The 18,814-nt window shown below is 42.8% G+C and overlaps 1 protein-coding gene across 1 annotated transcript in view; it reads left to right on the top strand.

Annotated features, from left to right (window-relative positions):
- Positions 1-18,814, top strand: part of TSG101 (tumor susceptibility 101) — a 225,373-nt gene that overhangs the window by 184,129 nt on the left and 22,430 nt on the right. The window contains exon 9 of the mRNA XM_085648060.1: positions 13,103-13,342. Within this exon, the coding sequence (XP_085504186.1) occupies positions 13,103-13,342 (240 nt within the window). The remainder of the gene's footprint in view (positions 1-13,102; positions 13,343-18,814) is intronic.

Raw genomic sequence — 18,814 nt, 5'->3', positions numbered from 1 at the left:
TGGGAGTAGCATAGAACCAGAAATATTTTATGTTTGAAGATGATTTTATTCAACATTTTTTCAACTGATAATAACATGTGTACCCTCAGTTTAAACAGCCACCCCTTTCCCTCCTTATTACCCCATCAATGTTTATCTTCTACCAGAACCCCTTTGCAGATATTTCATGTACTGTAACATCAGCCTTGTTACATTATTCATCTCTGTTGACTGCCTGAGTAGTAAGCACTCAATATGGATTCCTCCAGCGTTCTCAATAATCTCGGTCTCTCGGGTCAATGCAGTTCTTCACATTCTCTTCTGAAATATTCAAACAGAGGTCCGCATTGTTTCTAAACGTTTTTTTCATTCGCTATTGCAGTTTTAGCCAACTTTTCCACACCCAACACTCACCATAATAAAACTATCCATCGATTTTTCTGTAGGGATTGTCAGAAGGCCCATAGCCCTAGTATGGTTTGTTTTGCTGCCAGGATCATATATGAGAGGTTTTCCCCTCCTCCCACTCAGGAGGCACATCTCTTTATATGGCCTGTCCAAAATGATTGCTTTTATCATTCAAGCCAGTCAAGAACCTCTGGTGTCCTCAATAGTGTCTACGGACACTCTGACAAAAGGGCTTCACTGAGGACAAGACCTAAGTAAGTGTACGAGGGAGCCCACTCCAGCACAGCATTTTCCCTGGGTGTCCCATAGTCCCCAGGTTTACTGGAGTGTAGAGCCACCAATAGGGCATTTTTAATAAAGTCTTTTTCCCACCTTTGTGTGTGTAGTAAAGTTGTTAAGCCTTAGTCTTTGTGTCTTTCAGTTTGAAGGGTAAATTTTGTTTGCCTCTAGTGTCACGTGCTTGATTAAGCAATATATAAATTCTAGAGACTGCATGCTTCTCACTGTTACATATGAGGAGATATTTTTCAAAAGTTATTTAGTTGCTCATCGTCCCGTTTGATTCTTGGCTATTGGATTCATTGTCTCATTGTCTCATCTGTTGGTGGTTTAAGAGTTCTGTCTCCTGCAACATCAGTTGGTCAGACGATTCCATTGCCCCCAGGTACACCATGTCACAGAGGGTTTTCTTACCACCCCTCCCACCATTGTTTGAAGGTAGTTCTGTCCATCACTGGTATGAACCCACTGTTCCTTCATATGGGCATAAACAGTCAGGGAAATATGGTCAGGACTTTCCTGATTGCTAGGTTCTCCAATATTTTAAGTGTCGCACTCATGATCAGGGAGAAGTGTAACTTGGGATTACTTTTAGCTTTTGTTTTGCACAGGACTTCCGACAAGGCCTCCCACACAAAGGTGCTGCTCCAAGACCTCCTCATGTATGGCCTATCATGCACCACCCTTTACTCATTTATCTCTTAGTCCAGTTGATGGTAGATCATAGATGTCCTGGTTAGTAATAGTTAAGAAAACTGGGAAATCCCAGAGCCACCATGTTTGTACTCCACATGCATTGATAAAAACTAGCCCTTTTTTTCCCTTACCAATTCAATGTCTCTGTAGGTATATGAATTTACAGTGCAATTATTTAAATTGTATAAATGACTTTCTTTTTTTATAGCTGTGATCCAACCTAAAATTGACAGGGACTTTTTTCCAATTTCCTAGGCTCACCTTTATTGCTCTTTTCAGTGTTTGAACCATTTCCCTAGTTCTGAACAGGGAGCCTGTCAACTTAATCCCAGGGTATCTGATACAGGTATGCAGCTGATTAATGGGTTTATTTCTTTTAATCTGTTCGTCTCGTCCCTAAGAGCCGAGATATTAAAAAATTCGGATTTGTGTAAGTTAATTTTATAACCTAACACACCATCTGGCATTCCTTGAGTTTGTGCATTAGTTGAGGAGGGACTCTCAGGGCTCTGTTAATGATACTCAAATGTAATCCACAAGCATTGTGAGTTTGGTTTTCTGTGACCCCAGCTTTATTCCTTTGGCCACACAATTATATTTGATTTGCTGAGCAAGCGGCTCCAGAGTCCAGCACAAGTAAGAGGAGTGAAGCGGGGCATTCTTTGTTGCGCCCCCTATTGGTACCTAGTGGGGAAGACTGTTGTTTATCCCCACTCTATCTCTAGGGCTTGATATCCAGAAATCAGCCAGCTACGGAAGTCTTCCCAAAGCTATTGCTCTCAGAGAATCCACTATGGAGTCCCAGTCTACCTTGTCAAATGCCTTTTCCGCATCCTGGGAGTCCAGGACTGCTCTTTTACTATCGTTGGTCCCTGTAGCCATAAATAGCTTTCTTGGTGGTGTTGCTGACCTACCTACCCCTGGATGAACTGCAGTTGATCAAGGTGGGCCAGGTCCTCCTTTGCGGACTACAAGTACACTGCTGCGATCTTTGTGAATATTTGACATCGATATTTAATAGTGAAATTGTCCTCTATGAAATACAATCATCTAATCTTTTCCCTGGCTTGGGGATAATTGACTTTGACCTCGTAGGGATTACTCTGTTTTCCGGGATGATCTTTTCATAAAGTCTGCCAACATTGGGCAGCAAGGATGCACTGAAAACATTGCACAAGACAGCCAAGAACCTATCCCGTCCCAGCGCATTTAAGAGACGGAGGCCTGAATTGCCTTGAGTACTTCCCCCTGCTTTTTGAATCGGTTCCTCCTACCTAACTCTCTTGCATTTTGTCACCCAGGTAATATGTGCTTATACTGTGAATGCCTTCCTCACTACGTCTTGGGGCAGCACTTTTGTGTAAAAGTCTGAGAAACATTAGCCTTGTCTGTATCATTAATATGCAATTGCTCTCAGCCTCCTTTTATCAACTTTTTTCATGATCTCAAATATTTTGTTTGTTGACCACCAAATGAGGAAGATTGCCTCCAGTCTTTCCCTAACACCAGCTTGCAGAGCAGCCCCATAATTTCCGATTTACCCAGATTCACTTTGAACCCTAATACCCTCTTGTACGTTTTTAAAATCTCCATTTTTGAGATTGCATCTACCGGTTTCAGTAATGTTAATAAAAGGTTGTCTGCACATTTTATGTTGGACCTGGCCACATGGCATACCCTGGATTTCCCCAACTTCGCTGATCTTAGTAACTGGTGGCACAACTACCTAAAAACACAGCATCAAGAAATAAAATAGCCAAATAGAATACTGATGTGAATCCTTCTTTCTGATTTATTTCAATGAGTTGGAGCTGGAGAGTCTATCAAATATTTCAAATGTCTGCCTACGTTTAATAAAGCTAATAGATAAAGCTGGATGTATTCAAAATAGCATACCATCCTCTATGCGGTTGGCCAAGGTCTTTTGTATATTAAGGTTGACTTGAAGTGAAGTGGTGAGAACGACCTATTCGAGGAACAGTGCTCTGCCGGTTTCCTCGGTGTCTATATCAAGATTATGACTGCGACTCACATAGAGGGCCCAACCTTTACAGCCTCATAAAAAAACTTGTATACCCTCAATAAGTGGTACATTAGTTGTTCAGTGAAACTCCTATCGAAGGTCACTGTCAGACTATCTTGGCCTAGAGCTTTGTTCAGTCAGAGGTGTTTCATGGTCCTCAGGATCTCTTCCACAGGTATCAACTCCTCCTTGCCATCCCTCAGTGCCACACTCAATGTCAGTATATCAGTGTCTTTAAAAAAGGGGTCCATCAGACTGTTGTCCACCACCTCCACTCTATAGAGGATCTGAAAGATAGTCCTTAAGATAATCCCTAGCTGCTCTGAGCTGTGAGGCTGGTATTTTGTGCATTTTCTTTTAAAAACAATTGTTACTTCTCAGTAAGGTTTTTCTTTTTTGTTCTGTAGGAAATATATTGAGTTGTATTTTTATGGTTCCAATCTTTTTTATTGTTTTATCAAAACAACAAGATACAACAGCCACCACCTACATCTGAAGGCCGAGGGGAATAACAGTTATTTCAGAGGGAAGTGAGAAGTAGGAAGGAAGAGATAGGAAACAGATCGTAAAGTAGAAGAAAGAGAGAAAGGAGAGAGAAGGCCCAACAGTGATCAATGGAAATCCCAGCCTGTAGCCACCTTATAATTATGGAGCCCCACACAACGTTGAATCTTGGGGAAGCTCCACAGTAAGTGTGTTAGAGTACCTTCCTGACCGCAATGTCTCCAGCATTGTGTGTCTCCCCCCACATTCCATTGTGCGATTTACACTGGGGTATAGTACCAATAATGTGCAATTTTAAGGAATATTTCCTTCCCTGAGGTACTACATGAGGACGCCCTTGCTCTGTGTATGATACCCTGCCATTCCTTAGTGGAGAACTAACGCTCACATTCATTCTCCCATCTGCGCTGCACCGATGAATAAGCCTGATGTAGGGGTGCAATGATAAAGGCGTATATATCCGATAGTATAGTTGTATTTTTATGGATACACCCTTACTCAGTATTTCAAAGGAGCCCTTCTCTTTGGGACGGTGTACTCCTACTTGATGGTCAGATTCCAGCCTTTCCCTCATCAGTGCCCAGTCACACCTGTGACACCTACTTGATGGTCAGATTCTAGCCTTTCTCACATGAGTGCCCAGTCGCGCCTGTGTGAGACTCTAGTAGCAATTTGTCTTTCCCTAAGTATTGCCTTAAAGTATTTTCTGACACCTCACGATTGTTATTAAGAGCGAAGTAATCCTGAATCAACATTGGAAAATCACTTCCAGATTTACTCCTACAAAGGCATCATACACTGTTTTACAGTGAAATAGTTGAACAGATAGATAGCCAACACATGTTTTGCCCTTTGGTGACACGCAGATCTACAGCTTTTCCTTAGATTCAAAAATATATTTGTGGTATGGATTCAAACTGCACACATATTTTGGATTCAGATAGAAAATATATGTTCGAGGCATGTGAGCTGTAATCACATGCTTTGCCTACTCCTGCCATCTAGTGTTTGCAAGTTTTTTTTTTTTTCGAAGAAGTCTTTCCAGTCACAAGGTGAGGTGATAGTGTGCATGGGCATCGACTCCATTGTTAGACTGTATTTTTCCGCTATCAGGTTCGGATGTGTGTTGCTGCGCTCCTGGTCGAAACCGTTCTTCGGTTTCCCTCGACGCACAATCCTCTCTACCTCGACGGTATTGTTCTTGTACGCGTTCCCACTTCTCCGCGTAATGTTTCGGTCACCAAAAACTACTTTAGATCGGAAAGCTTTGTGGATGGCCTTCGGGCCTAACCCCGTCGGGTCAGCTCTCTGTTGATGGAATGGACACCGTTCAAATTTTGCCCTCAGTGCCACGTGAATTATCCGTGCACCGATTCACACAAAGCGTGTAACTTGTGCTTGTCTCCAAAGCACAAGAAGGAAGACTGTGACACCTGCAAATCATTTCGATCGAAGAAAACTCTTTTCGATCGTCGGGCCCGACGTAGAAAAATGCAGCATCAAAGCGTCGAAGATACACCAGAAATGTTTCGGTGAACATTCCGATCAAGAAGATTTGTGGGCATCGGCGGTGGAGGAAGAAGAAATCTTCTCCGGCTAGGACTTCGGCTCCGACCTCAAGATAGACCTCGAGGAATTGCTGCAAGGATGGGGTCACTTGAGGTACCGAAGACCCCCTGCCCCGCAAACTTCCCCAGAAAAAAGACAAGGCTTAGGCACAACCTCTGCCATGTGGCTATGGTCGACACCAAGACAACGTTTCCGATGCCCCTCCTCCAGACTCTGCTCTGAAACACACTGTCAAGCCTACCGCTCCATACCTACTCACCAAAAGCCCTCTTCGGACCTGAAACCATCCGGATCGAAGCAAAAATCTGGCTCTGAACCGAAACTTTCTATGCCAAAAGCGAAACAGCCTTTGAAACTGAAATCTCCTGCTTCGAAAGAGCATCATATGTCTGCACTGAAAACACTGGCGCCAAAAACAAAACCTGTGTCGTCCGATCTGAATTTAGACGCCCCACCAAAAAAAGGATCGGAAACAAAAAGAACTCTGTATTAACCTGGAAACAGGTCATATACACACTAAACTACCTCAAAAACACAAACTTCCAGATGAGGACACTCCTTACAAAATTCCTTTAAAGAGGAAATCTGTGGCCACCAGTCCTTTTCATATACCACCATCATCCACTCCACCACTAACCACCCTCTCCTCCTTCTGATACTTTACAGATTACACCTCAGGATTCACCACAATCTCACCATAATAATGATGATATTGATGAAGAGGGTACACATTTACCAGTAGACCCATTGTCTGACTATACTACTGATCCCCCAACAGATAACGACACTGACCTTTACCCTGCCAAGCCATCGCCCCCAGATGACAATGTAGCCTACCAAGAACTCATTGCTAGGGCAGCACAATATCATGGAGTGGCACTACATAAAGAGGCATTACAGGATTTTTTTTTTGTTTGAAACCGTTGGGTCCACACATAGGTCCTCGCAGACACTTTCCATGCTTAAGGGCATGATGAGGCACGCAGATGACATTATTAAGCATCCTAGAGTGCTTGCATATTAACTCGTATAGTTGATAAAAAAATATAAGGCTTCCCCCACTGATCCAATTTTACAAGGGACAATTACCATTAGATTCACTAGTTGTATCTAATGCTTGTAAAAGATCTAATTCCCAAACATCTGGGGACGCACCTCCACTGGATAAAGAGTCCAAATTAATTGATGCTTCTGGCAAACGCGTAGCAGCACAGGCGGCCAATCACTGGTGCATTGCAAATACATAAGGCCTTTTAGCCATATACGACAGGGCCCACTGGGATGAAATGGAGCAGCTGTTTCAGTATCTTCCAGATGAGCATAGAACCAAAGCCCAAGACTTAGTAAACGAAGGGGAACTAATGTCCAGTTTGTCAATAAGGTGTGCATTGGATGCTGCTGATACCAAAGCTAGTGAGATCAACACCAGCATTCTTCTTTGAAGACATGCTTGGTTAAGGATCTCAGGATTTAAGCCTGAGGTCCAACAATTCATTCTGAACACAACTGTCGACAAAAAACATCTTTTTGGACCTGATGTTGATCAGGCTTTAAAAAAAATAATGAAAAAGGACACTGAGGTCGCCAAATCTATGGGAGTTCTCCAGTTTCCTTCTAAGAGAGGTACATTTTGGTGGTCCTTTTACCGAGCAGTGTCTAAGACCACACACTCAGACTAAAATACATCCACCTATCAGGGTAACAACCAGTCGTCCCCTTCAAGAGGATTCTTTCGGGGAGGTTACAGAGGGAACAATTCTAAGGGTAGAGGAAAAGACAGCACGCCCCGTAATTCCCCTTCCCCAAATAAACAGTGACTTGCCCACATTTCCCCCCGACTAAACCACACCTGTCGGGGGAAGAGTGCAACAATTACTCCCCATTTGGCGGTCTATTACTACAAACAAATGGGTGTTAGGAATTATCCAACATGAGTAATGCCTGGAGCTTACAACCAATCCTCCACACATTCTACCTCGTTATCACAAAATGTCACCAGAACATTTACACCAGCTCAAACAAGAACCACAGTCTCTTTTATTAAAAGGAGCCATAGAGCCTGTGCCGTTACAATATCAAGGTTCAGGCGTATACTCCCTGTGTTTTCTAATTCCCCAAAAGGACGGTACCTTGACACCTATTCTGGATCTCGGAGAACTAAACCTATACATCCTGTCAGAATATTTCCACATGGTGACACTTAAACACGTGCTCCCACTACTAAAGCAGGGAAACGTCCTGTCTACTCTAGACTTAAGACACAAATTTCCACATTCCAATTCACCCTGCTCATCGCAAATATCTCAGATTTGTGATAGTGGGCCAACATTACCAATTCCAAATACCACCGTTTGGAGTCACCACTGCTCCCAGAGTATTTACCAAATGCCTGGCAGTAGTCTCAGCTCATCTGGGAAGACAGCACATCCATGTCTTCCCATACCTGGACGACCGGCTCATCAAAGCCTACCCTTACCAGAAGTGCCCCCAAACGCGCTCAAGACACAATCCAGTTGCTACACCAGATAGGGTATACAGTGAATGCCCTGAAGTCCTATTTGCAGCCTTCCAACATACAGACTTACCTCGGAGCCACCATAGACACTCAAAACGCTCTAGCCTCTCCCAATGAAGCCAGAATTCTCAGTATTCAGTCTCTTCTCACTCAGTTTCAGCCCAACCAACCATTACCAGCAAGAGTCTTCATGCAACTGCTAGGTATGATGGCGTCTTGCATAGTAATTGTTCCCCATACAAGACTTCACATGCGACCCCTCCAAGAATGCTAAGGAAGTCGGTGTAACCGGTCGCAGGTTCAATTGACCGATCTAGTGTTGGTAGATTGGCCGCACATATCGCTCTCTGCAGTGGTGGAACCCACAACATTTATCCAAAGGGCGGCCCTTCATCGCCCTGTTCCACAAATAGTGCTAACAGCAGACACATTGCTCACTGGTTGGGGTGCTCACTTGCTCAATCACACAATCCAAGTATTGTGTAGTCTAAAGCACAAAAGGCATCATATAAATCACCTGGAACTACTAGCAGTGTTTTTTAGCACTTAGAGCCTTTCAAACTCACCTCATAGGCAAAGATGTCCTAGTCCGCACAAACAACACAACAGCTTTGTACTAGATACAAAAACGGGGGGGGGGTCACACTCTCTCCAATTGTCACCCCTAGCACAAGACATTTGGAAATGGGCTATACACCACAAGATTTATCTCCTGGCAGATCACCTTCCAGGAATAAACAATCACATTGCAGACCTTCTCAGCAGACAGAATCAGCAAATACACAAGCGGGAACTTCATCCTCTGGTTCTCCTCCCATACTTTCAGGAATGGGGTTTTCCTCACATAGACCTGTTTGCCACCAAGCAAAATGCCCAAGTTTCCACACCCGCTCTCCAAAGTCAATGCGCTGTGGATGAACTGGTCAGAGATATTTGCTTATGCTTTTACGACTCTCCCACTCGTTGGTAGTTCAGAAGCTCAGCCACACAGCCCTCAAACTGATTCTCATAGCTCCCACATGGGCACGTCCACAATGGTTCACCACCCTGCTGGAGCTGTCAGTAGTTCCACACCAAAAGCTGCATCTCACCTCCAATCTCCCCACTCAGAGCCTTGGAGAAATCTGGCATCCAAATCCCAAAAGAACTCAACCTAGCGATCTGGCTCCTGAAGTCATAGAGTTCGGTTATTTACAATTACCACCAGACTGTATGAATATCCTAATAGAGACTAGAAAGCCTGCTACTAGGGCATGTTATGCAGCAAAATGGAAACTGGTTATCTGTTGTAACAATAACAATATCAATCCTCTTGATGCTTCTGTACAGAACATCATCTGTCACTTGTTACATTTACAGCAATCTGGACTAGCCTACACATCCCTTTGCTTGCATCTAGCAGCAATATCTGCATACTTACAAAACAGATAGCACGTATCTCTATTCAGAGTACCAGTGATTAAAGCCTTTATGGAAGGCTTAAAAAGAGTGATACCACCAAGAGTCCCACCTGCACCAGCGTGGAACTTAAACATAATCCTTACAAGACTTATGGGTCCACCATTGGAACCAATGCACAGGTGTCAATTACAATTCCTCTCATGGAAAGTTGCTTTCCTCATAGCAATAACTTCACTGCGGAGAGTTGGTGAACTCCAGGCATTAACTATACAAGAGCCCTTCTTTTAGCTTCATAATGACAGAGTGGTTCTTCGAACCAATCCTCAATTTCTTCCTAAAGTAGTTTCTGCCTTTCATATCAATTAATCAGTTGAGTTACCTGTGTTCTTTCCTCAAAGTGATTCTGTAGTAGAACGAGCTCTACACACACTTGATGTTAGAAGAACTCTACTGTGTTATGTGGGAAGAATAAAAGACTTTCACTAAACAAAGCAGCTTTTTGTTGCTTTTTCACCTCCACACAAAGGCAATCCCATATCTAAATCAGGCATTGCAAGATGGATTGTGAAATATATCCAAACATGTTATGTGAAAGCGAAAAGAACTTTAATAATACCCCCTAGAGTGCATTCCACTCGCAAGATAGGGGCTAGTATGGCCGCCTTATGGAATATTCCCTTAGCTGACATTTGTAAGGCCGCAACATGGTCTACACCGCACACATTCACCAAGCACTATTGTGTAGGTGTGTTAGCGAGGCAACAAGCTAATGTAGACCAGGCAGTACTTAAAACACTGTTTCAGACAACTGAAACAGCTACAGGTTAACCACCGCTTTGGGAGTATACTGCTGTGTAATCTATGCAAAGCATGTGATCTACAGCTCACATGCCTCAAACGGATAATGTTACTTACCCGGTGAGCATCTGTTCTTGGCATGTAGAGCTGTAGTTTCTCGTGTGCCCACCCGCCTCTACAGGTACCTGTAGTTGTTGCAGTTCTCATTTTACATACATGCACATGGACATCTCTATTCTTTACTTACTAACTCCATTCTCACCCTCCGCGGGAAAACAATCTAACAATGGAGTCGCTCCCCATGCGCACTATCACCAAAAGGACGAGTCACCTCACCTTGTGACTGGAAAGACTTCTTCAAAGAAAAACAACTTGCAAACATCCGGACCCAACAAAAGATGGCAGGAGTATGCAAAGCATGTGAATCTTCCGCTCTACATGCCAAGAACAGATGCTTACTGGGTAAGTAACATTATTCTTTTTCAATTTAAGGACCGCAGTGATATGATCTCCCATGGTCCAAGATTTTCAGACCGAGCGTTAACTATTTTTCTATGATACACTCATACATAAGACTTTTCAACAATCAAAGTCTTTCTTCTTCCCTTGTTCTCTGGCTGTCCCTATTTAAGGACCCAGTCCACCACCTAGGAGTCACATCTATTAAAAAAGTTGTGCTTTGAAAAAGCCCCAGACCTGCAAGCCACCATTGGGCGAAACACATGTTGGCTAGCCAGCTGCTCTTGATGTCTGTGTCGACTTGAATGAAGTCATAACCAAGAAGCATTACATTTCAACTTTTTCACTGTGAAATTGAATGTGATGTATATTGTATAAGTAAACATGGAAGTGGTGGTTTTGCAGTACCATAATGTATATGACTATGAAAATTGAATCTTGGGGGAAAGCATTCTTATCAATAATTGGGGAATAGTAGTCTCCACATACTCTTCATGAATGCAGTATTTCACCACCTCATTCTCCGTATAAAACTTTATTTAAAGCGTTATCTCTAAGCTTTGTATATGACACAGGCTGCTGGACTTAGCACCTACTTCAAGGTCCTGCACATGTAGTCTATCCTTCAGTATCTTTCGATCAAAGCACCATCTACCTTTTCATATACTGCCAGTCCCCTCACAGAAGTCCCATACCAGTGGTGCATGGTTCAGAATTGTTAAAATACTTATTACAATTTTGTCCATTTCTCTCATCAGTGCATCAGACACCCATAACCAATCTATTATGGAGTAGTTTGTGTCTGTGTGAAAAGAGTGCACTCTAACTGATGGGTGAAGCTTCCTCCATTTAACCAGTAAAACCAGCTAAATAAATTCACCAACCAATTGGTGCAACATGGTTCGCTCATACGTTTATCCTTAGGATGTCTGTCCTCTCCGGGACTAATCACTGTTTTAAAGACACCCACCCATAATAACTCCTGTCAGCTTATTGCGAATGATCTCTGAGTGAGGTCAAGAAATATTTCCGGGTACACATTGGGGGCGTCGGAAGCCACCAAGGTTTTCTTAGCACCACTCAAACTTCTTGTGTCCCTTATGACTTTGTGTGTTTCAAACTGTAGATATTTATGTAAAGCTACCACTATTTTCCTAGCTTTCTGGTTGGGTGATGATGGCTTTCTTGCAAATACACTTGATTGGGTGCTTCCTCCTGTATCATCCTATATATCTTGGGGCATTTTACATTGTAGTTCAGCCTCCTCTCGTTCCACATAATCAGTCTACCATAATTGGGCTCCTATTACATAACAGTTCCATATCCCCTGGTTCACAGATCACTCACTCACGTATTCCTGTGTCCCCTTCTCATTAACTGTTAGCGCTGCAAACCTAAAATAAGAGAACCCTACCTCTCCCCCTGCAATCCCCCAAGGTGGTGTTGAACCTGTGCATTAGCCAGTGATTGTAGACGTTTTCCTACCTAATTCTGTCTACTTTCTTTCTCTAAGCTCAATCCATTTTGGCTCTGCACACATGCACATCCATCTAAAAGTACTTCACTTCAGCACCAAGTTTGGTCAGCCAATGTCGTTACCATTTTGTGACCTTTTTGATATATTTTTTAAATGGGTCATTTATAACGTTTTGCAAATATATGCACACCATCTTTAGGCTGCAAGCATTTCCTTTTTCTAATTTTTTTTTTCTTTTAATACGTATTTTATACATTTTAAATAATCAAGTATTTCCATGGCCAAAACTGTTGGTTTTGCCAATGCTTGTTTGCTTTGTGTTTTAATGATGTACAGGCCTATTGTTTGGTTTAAGTGTCACTTAACAACTCTATTGTGTGGGTTTAGTTTTTGCCACAGCTTTTAATATTTTGTTTTATCTGTGCTTCATTACATGAAGGTTACATTTTTTTTACATGGAATTGCATTATAACATTGTTCTTTCTTGAACCGAGTTACTTTGCTTTAAATGTCAACTAAAGCCTTCTCTTGGGAGAAAGGCCTTTTTGATCATATTGATTTCATATGGTATATCCAAGAAGATTTTGTGCTTTCATAAAAATCCCGAAAAGTACTTAAACACAATGCACCATAATATAATCATGCTTTTTGGTGTACAACTATTGCACACAGTTGAAACGATCAGAGTAAGATGAAGTCTCCAAGAAAAAGTGTTGGGGCTAAGGGGTAAGTTGCACCCGAAGATTGTAGATCCTTTAGAGTGGTAAGGAGCCTGAGCAAGAAGAGGGGGATCATAAACATGACAAGGCAGTTGTTCAGTCAGTTTCAGTAGCTGTAATGCAAATTTATGCTTCCTTGTCCAGTGACATTATTTTGCCTCTTAACACGTTTAAGACTGAAGTAAGACTGAAATTAATTCCATAACTCTTGTGTGTTGTAACCTTTTAGTGAGGTTTACTAGGCCCATTCAGATTTTTCCTTCTGTTTTCCTTAGGCTGATGTTGATAAGAACATTGAGCTTTTGAAAAGGAAGGAAGAAGAACTCACTGCGGCTGTGGAGAAAATGGAAAACCAGTCTGAGAATAACAGTATCGATGAAGTTATCATCCCTACAGCCCCACTTTACAAACAGATCCTAAATCTTTATGCTGAAGAGAATGCCATTGAAGATACCATATTTTACCTAGGGGAAGCTTTAAGACGTGGTGTTATAGACCTGGATGTGTTTCTTAAGGTAGGTTTCCTTTAGGCATTCTTTTTTTAAACTTGTTTTTATTCATAGCGTTGCTTCATAGCATATACATTTTGTCATATACATATCGTACGGCATCCAGTATTCTCAAACAGTGGTTCTTCCCATGTAAATCAGAGATTAGTTTTACTTGTCCAATGAATGTCTTATATCGCAATGCACCGTATAGTTTTTTACATGACAATAATAATATTTAACCAAAAATGAAACCCTCCCCCCACCCCTTCCCCTCTCCCCGGCGGCGACCAGCAGCAGTAGCGTACATTTTCCAAGCTAGTAGACATAATGACTTAACTAGTTCAGTATGGGTGCTGGTTGGCTATTTGTATTCTCCCTAAGGCATTCTTAAACGGACATCAATACATTCATTTGAATAATAACTTTCAGGAACGTGTTCATCTAAAGGAGCTCCTGGGTAACAACAGTAACTGTACAGTCCCAAAATTATTAATTCCAACATACCAGTTTGTTTTGTGTATTAGTAAGATGCATGAGCATACCGGATTATACCAACTTCTGATGAATAAAGTTAATTTTGAGTTTCATATCGTATGTTTTTAAAGTATTACCGCAAGCTCCATTAACATAAATCTAGTTTAATATATACATTTATTGATGGGTTACAATTCTAGAAGGCGGCTCACACAGATGCTAGCCTATTAGTGCTGGTACAGTCAGTAACTAAAAGTATTTTTGAAAATGTGGCAGTTCAGCCAACAAGTGTTTCACCCTATGGTGGCAAAATCATAGGAATTTGTAAGGCTGAAAAAGAAAACCAAACATAAAATTAAAACAGGGAGTAAAACAAAGACAATACGCACAACAAAGCAAAAGATATATTTTCAAACCAATATATTGAGCCTTCGAGCAAGATGGATTACACATGTAAAACACTCCACGAAACCTTGCAAATGTGCACTGAAAAGTCATTCATTAAAAACAGTGATACACAAGTGATGGTGATGAAAAATAGTTTACGGGAGCAAAAGGGTTGAACAGGTAGGTCAGTCTGCTGTATGGGAGAAGGCTTAGGTGGATTGAGATGTACTGAGATCAAAGTGCACGGGTAAGAGAATCAAAATGAAACAATGAATGAGGAAGCACTGCATTCATCCAAGGAGAAAGCTAAAGTATTCAATAGTCTGGCTAGTTACCTATTGAAAGAGAATTAGTTTGGTCCCATGAGCGCAGTTGCTCAAAAATAAGGACAGTATTGTGTGATTGGCCCTGGAGAAATAAAGAAATGCCTGCTTAGCACAGTAAATAAACCTGTTTTGTGTGTGTGCAGTGACTGCACCTTTTGAGGGGCAGGATACACCAAAGTTGGATAGAAGAGACTCGATATGTTCTCCATTTCAGTAAGCTGCACATCCATGGAGCTTTGATAACCATGACACTAAACCTATGAGGTCATGGACAAAAATACACAGTCCCAGGACCTCAGGTGAGGTAAAAAATGGTAGAGGTTTTAACTGTTTTAGTTCTAACCACTACATGACATGAATACGAAAACCCGTAGTCTTTACGTATGTTAAGATGCAATATCACCTCTATATGTAAGTGCATCCTCATTTTCGTGTGCCACGTACCTCTTGATTGGGAGAGGTTTGCTGCTGTCCTTATGATATTCCAAGTAGTGCCCATATATTGCCTCCTTGCGGCTATATTGGTGAGACTGCCCCTAACACTTTGTAGTGTTCTCTTAGGATGCATTGGATGGTCCGAAGTCAGTGCTAATGCAACAATGCCTTCTTCATGGCTCAGTATTTCTACCATGGTTTGTGATAGTACAGAACAATAAACAGGAAGGTGGGACAAACTGTTTTATCTTCACACAATGAACTTCATACTTAAAATACCCGGCTTGCCTAGATGGGGCACCGCATAAAATAGATTTGAAAACGATTTCAGGTCAAGGAATACATCATTTAGTGTTTCACTTTATAAACACTAAGTGTTCAGATTAAATCTTAAGTCTAGAGCAGAGGTCTTCAAACATTTTGATGCCGAGACCCCCTTGTCAAACTCTTTTAGGCGTAAGGACCCACTTCTGACAAAAAGTTCTAGAACCCGGTACTCCTCATCATTGACAACCATAAACGCCCCCAATTCTCACAGTTAATAACTTTTACGGTGGGGAAATAATATTGAACAGTGTGTAGCAAACCAAAGGTCGGTGAGTGTGTGGTGTAGTCAAAGGTGTAACTAAAAACAAAGGGCCTCATTAATAAGGAATTGGCGTAGGGCAGCACCACAAGTCTTCTTGCTGCTCTGCCATACTCCAATGTGAAAGGGCAGGAATGCACAGTATTTTATAAAATATTATGCATTCCTTTTCCCTTGTGTTGGTGCACAACTTGCTGCCTAGCACCAACATAGTAAGTGTTGTTTTTGTACAGGAAGGGGCAGCTTCCTTCACAAAAACAATCCTGAGAGGTGCTTTCCTCTTTCTATGTGAGCTGCAGAATGTAGCACACATGGAAAGAGGAAAAAACGAGGAGAAATGAAAACATTTCTCCTTGTTATGCCTCGTCTGGAGAGGCGTCCGTTTTTGCAGCAGCCCTAGGTTTACATGATTTTGCAAATATGGGGCAGCATCAGAATCCATAGTTGTTGCGTGGGAGGAGTGGCTTTGGACTGCCTCGTAGGTATAGTTGAGCCTCTTGCGCCACTGGAGCCTCAAAAAAAGAGATGCTCTGGCGAAGCAAGTCTCTCCTAACTAAGGCCCAAAATATTCTGCACGTTTTTTAGGTCTTTCACCATCAGATAACTGCACATAAGGTTGTTACTCAGTGGGAAATGCACTGTAGTACAATATGAAACCTCTATTAGGTAATACACTGCAGAGGTCTGTGTGTAACCAGAGAGGCACAGAATTAAATGTTGATATGTGCAGTGGAGAATAGTGACGTGTATTTTTAGTGCTATGAGGTCACAGCATGTGACGAAAGCACTGTGAATATGCAAGTCATTCTTTACACTTGCTTTACACACAATGTAAGATAGACTGCTACAAAATGCGCAAAATGTTTTACAATAAAATGATGCTTCCAAAATGTAGATTTTAGTAATATCTGTGCGTATGTAATGCAGTTCTTTTTTCACATAACTGTCCCTTCAACCTTTCCTTTGGGGTACTAAGGGCTGTGTAAATTCAGTTACAATTAAGAGCACGCACATCACAGCCCATTTGTTAACTCTTTGCATTACCACTCAAAAAACCAAATCTTTGTCATCCCAAAGCTTGAGGTGATTGCATCAATTAAAAAAAGAACCAGCTCCCAAGCACCCTTTACACTTGCAGATTAACTAATAGCGTACGTGTTAGACCTGGCACCATTGGCGTGAGTCTCCCTTCCTTTTTTCGCTGTGTCTCCTCTGTTTTTGCTGGTTATAGATGCTCTGGGCGCTGTGCCGCTGCCATTCAGTGCCACAGCGCGAATGCTCCCTTTGTAAAGATGCCATATGAATTGGTACATCCATGATTGGCTTATTCAGTTTACCTGTTAGTCCCTAGTAGCGTGGCCGGTGTGTGCCCAGGGCTGGTAAACCGAATGCTGCTGGTGGGCCTGCAGCACTGGTTTGTGCCACCCACAGAAGCAGCTTGTAAAGTGTGTCTCAGACCTGCCACTGCAGTGTCTGCGTGCAGTCCAGAACTGCCATCTTGGCTGTGAAGTGCACCCGCTTCCCAGCCCCTAAACCTTCCCTTAGCATCATGTAAGTCCCCCTTATGATAGGGCGCATTGTATGTGTAAGGTAGGACATGCCCTGTTGTATGTAGCATGTCCTAGTAGTGAATTACACCCAATTTCGTTTTTCACTACTGTAAGGCTACCTGTTCTCCATAGGCCAGAATGGGAGGTCTGGGCTATTACATCCTATAGTCCTAACTGACCCACAGAACATGGTAGAAAAACGAATCTAGTATGCCTGAGCTCAGAATATTAAAATACATCTTTTAGTGAAGGTTATTTTTATATTCTGGGTTTGAAACTACCACTTTTAGAGTATAGGTACTTTCTTGCCTAAGCCTTCCAGTTGCTCTGCTATTATGTGTATTGGCTGTCTGGTTTTGGAGGGACAGGGCAGGCTGAGTCAGACCTGGGTTGAATAGAGCGACCTGCCTAGGTGTGAGGGGAGGGGTAGCTCCTGCACTTGAATAGGGCTGTGCCTGGCAAGGTGAAAGCTGGCTCCACCTCCCACTGTGCGTCTGAGGCAGACTCCCTCTTTCTGAAAGGAAGGATGCAGCCTGATCAACAAAGTGCTCCAGGGCTGGGCAAAACTGGTTCTGGCTGGGTTCAGAGGCTTGGGACCCCTAAGAACAAAGACTTTGGGGGTATAAATATTTGTGCACAAACCCCTACAATTGGTATTGCTCCTGGATAACAAGAAGAACCTCTGTCCGTGTGGCTACAGGAATCTGCAAGAGAAGGACTGTCCTTGTGCCTTGTGTGCTGTTTCTGGGACTGGCCTGCAGCTGCTACCACTGGACTTCAAGAAGAGGAAAAGAACTTTGATTGGACTTTTATTTTTGCTACAGCAATCACCGAAGGGCTAGAAGAGAGCTAGCCTCCTGCTGGAGTCTCAGGCACATCAGACTCCACCATCAGCCTCCTGTTTCCTCCCAGCGAGGATTACTATCTGCAGGTGAGGCCCCTGTGTGTTCCAGGGCCTCTATTTCTACTGCTGAGAAGAGAGCGCTGAAAATCGTCGCTAACCCCCGTTAGCGAGCCGCTGCAGCTGGTGAGCGTGAGGAAAATCGCCGCTCCGCTGTCGCCGAGTGCTCGCTATCCCCAAGAAGATCGCATCATTCGTCAGCGGGCCCGAAAACGCCCGCTATCTGAAAATCATCGCAACAGGATCATCGCAGCGCGGACGCCGAGCGTTCGCCATTTTCCCCGCATCGAATCCGGATCGTCGCTTCCTCGCGGAGCGCCATCTTCGTCAACGCAGCAAGATCGCACACGCAACAGGCTCGGTGCATCATCCTCCCTTCGCGGCAAGGATTTCATCGCATCACCGGCTTAGCGTGAGGAAGTTTGTCGCTTTGTCCTGCCCGCAACCCAGCGCATCATCCTCCCTTGCGGTAAGGATTCAACGCATCGCTGGTTAGCGTGAGGAAGTTTAACGCTACAACGCCTTAGCGACATCTTTGTTGCTTTGCCCCAGGAACCAGATACTTTGTGAGTAAAAGGGTCGCAGAGACCCCTGCCTTGAACTAAACATCATTTTGCGCATCCTGAACTATTTTCCCTTGCAGCATTTCTAAAGTAGTTATATTTTTATAGTATTGTGGATTTTTACTGTTATTGGTCTTGTGATTAAGTCTATATAAAAATACCTATTTTTCATAACTACTTGAGTGGTGTCCATTTGTAGTGTTCCTCATTGTATTACTGTGTATGGTCATAAATGCTTCACACACTGCCTCTGAGATAAGCCTAGCTGCTCGTG

Source organism: Triturus cristatus, chromosome 3_2 (assembly GCF_964204655.1).
Source record: "Triturus cristatus chromosome 3_2, aTriCri1.1, whole genome shotgun sequence".
Lineage (NCBI taxonomy): Eukaryota > Metazoa > Chordata > Amphibia > Caudata > Salamandridae > Triturus > Triturus cristatus.
Note: the sequence above shows the minus strand (reverse complement) of the source record. Positions and strands in the feature narration are given on the sequence as shown.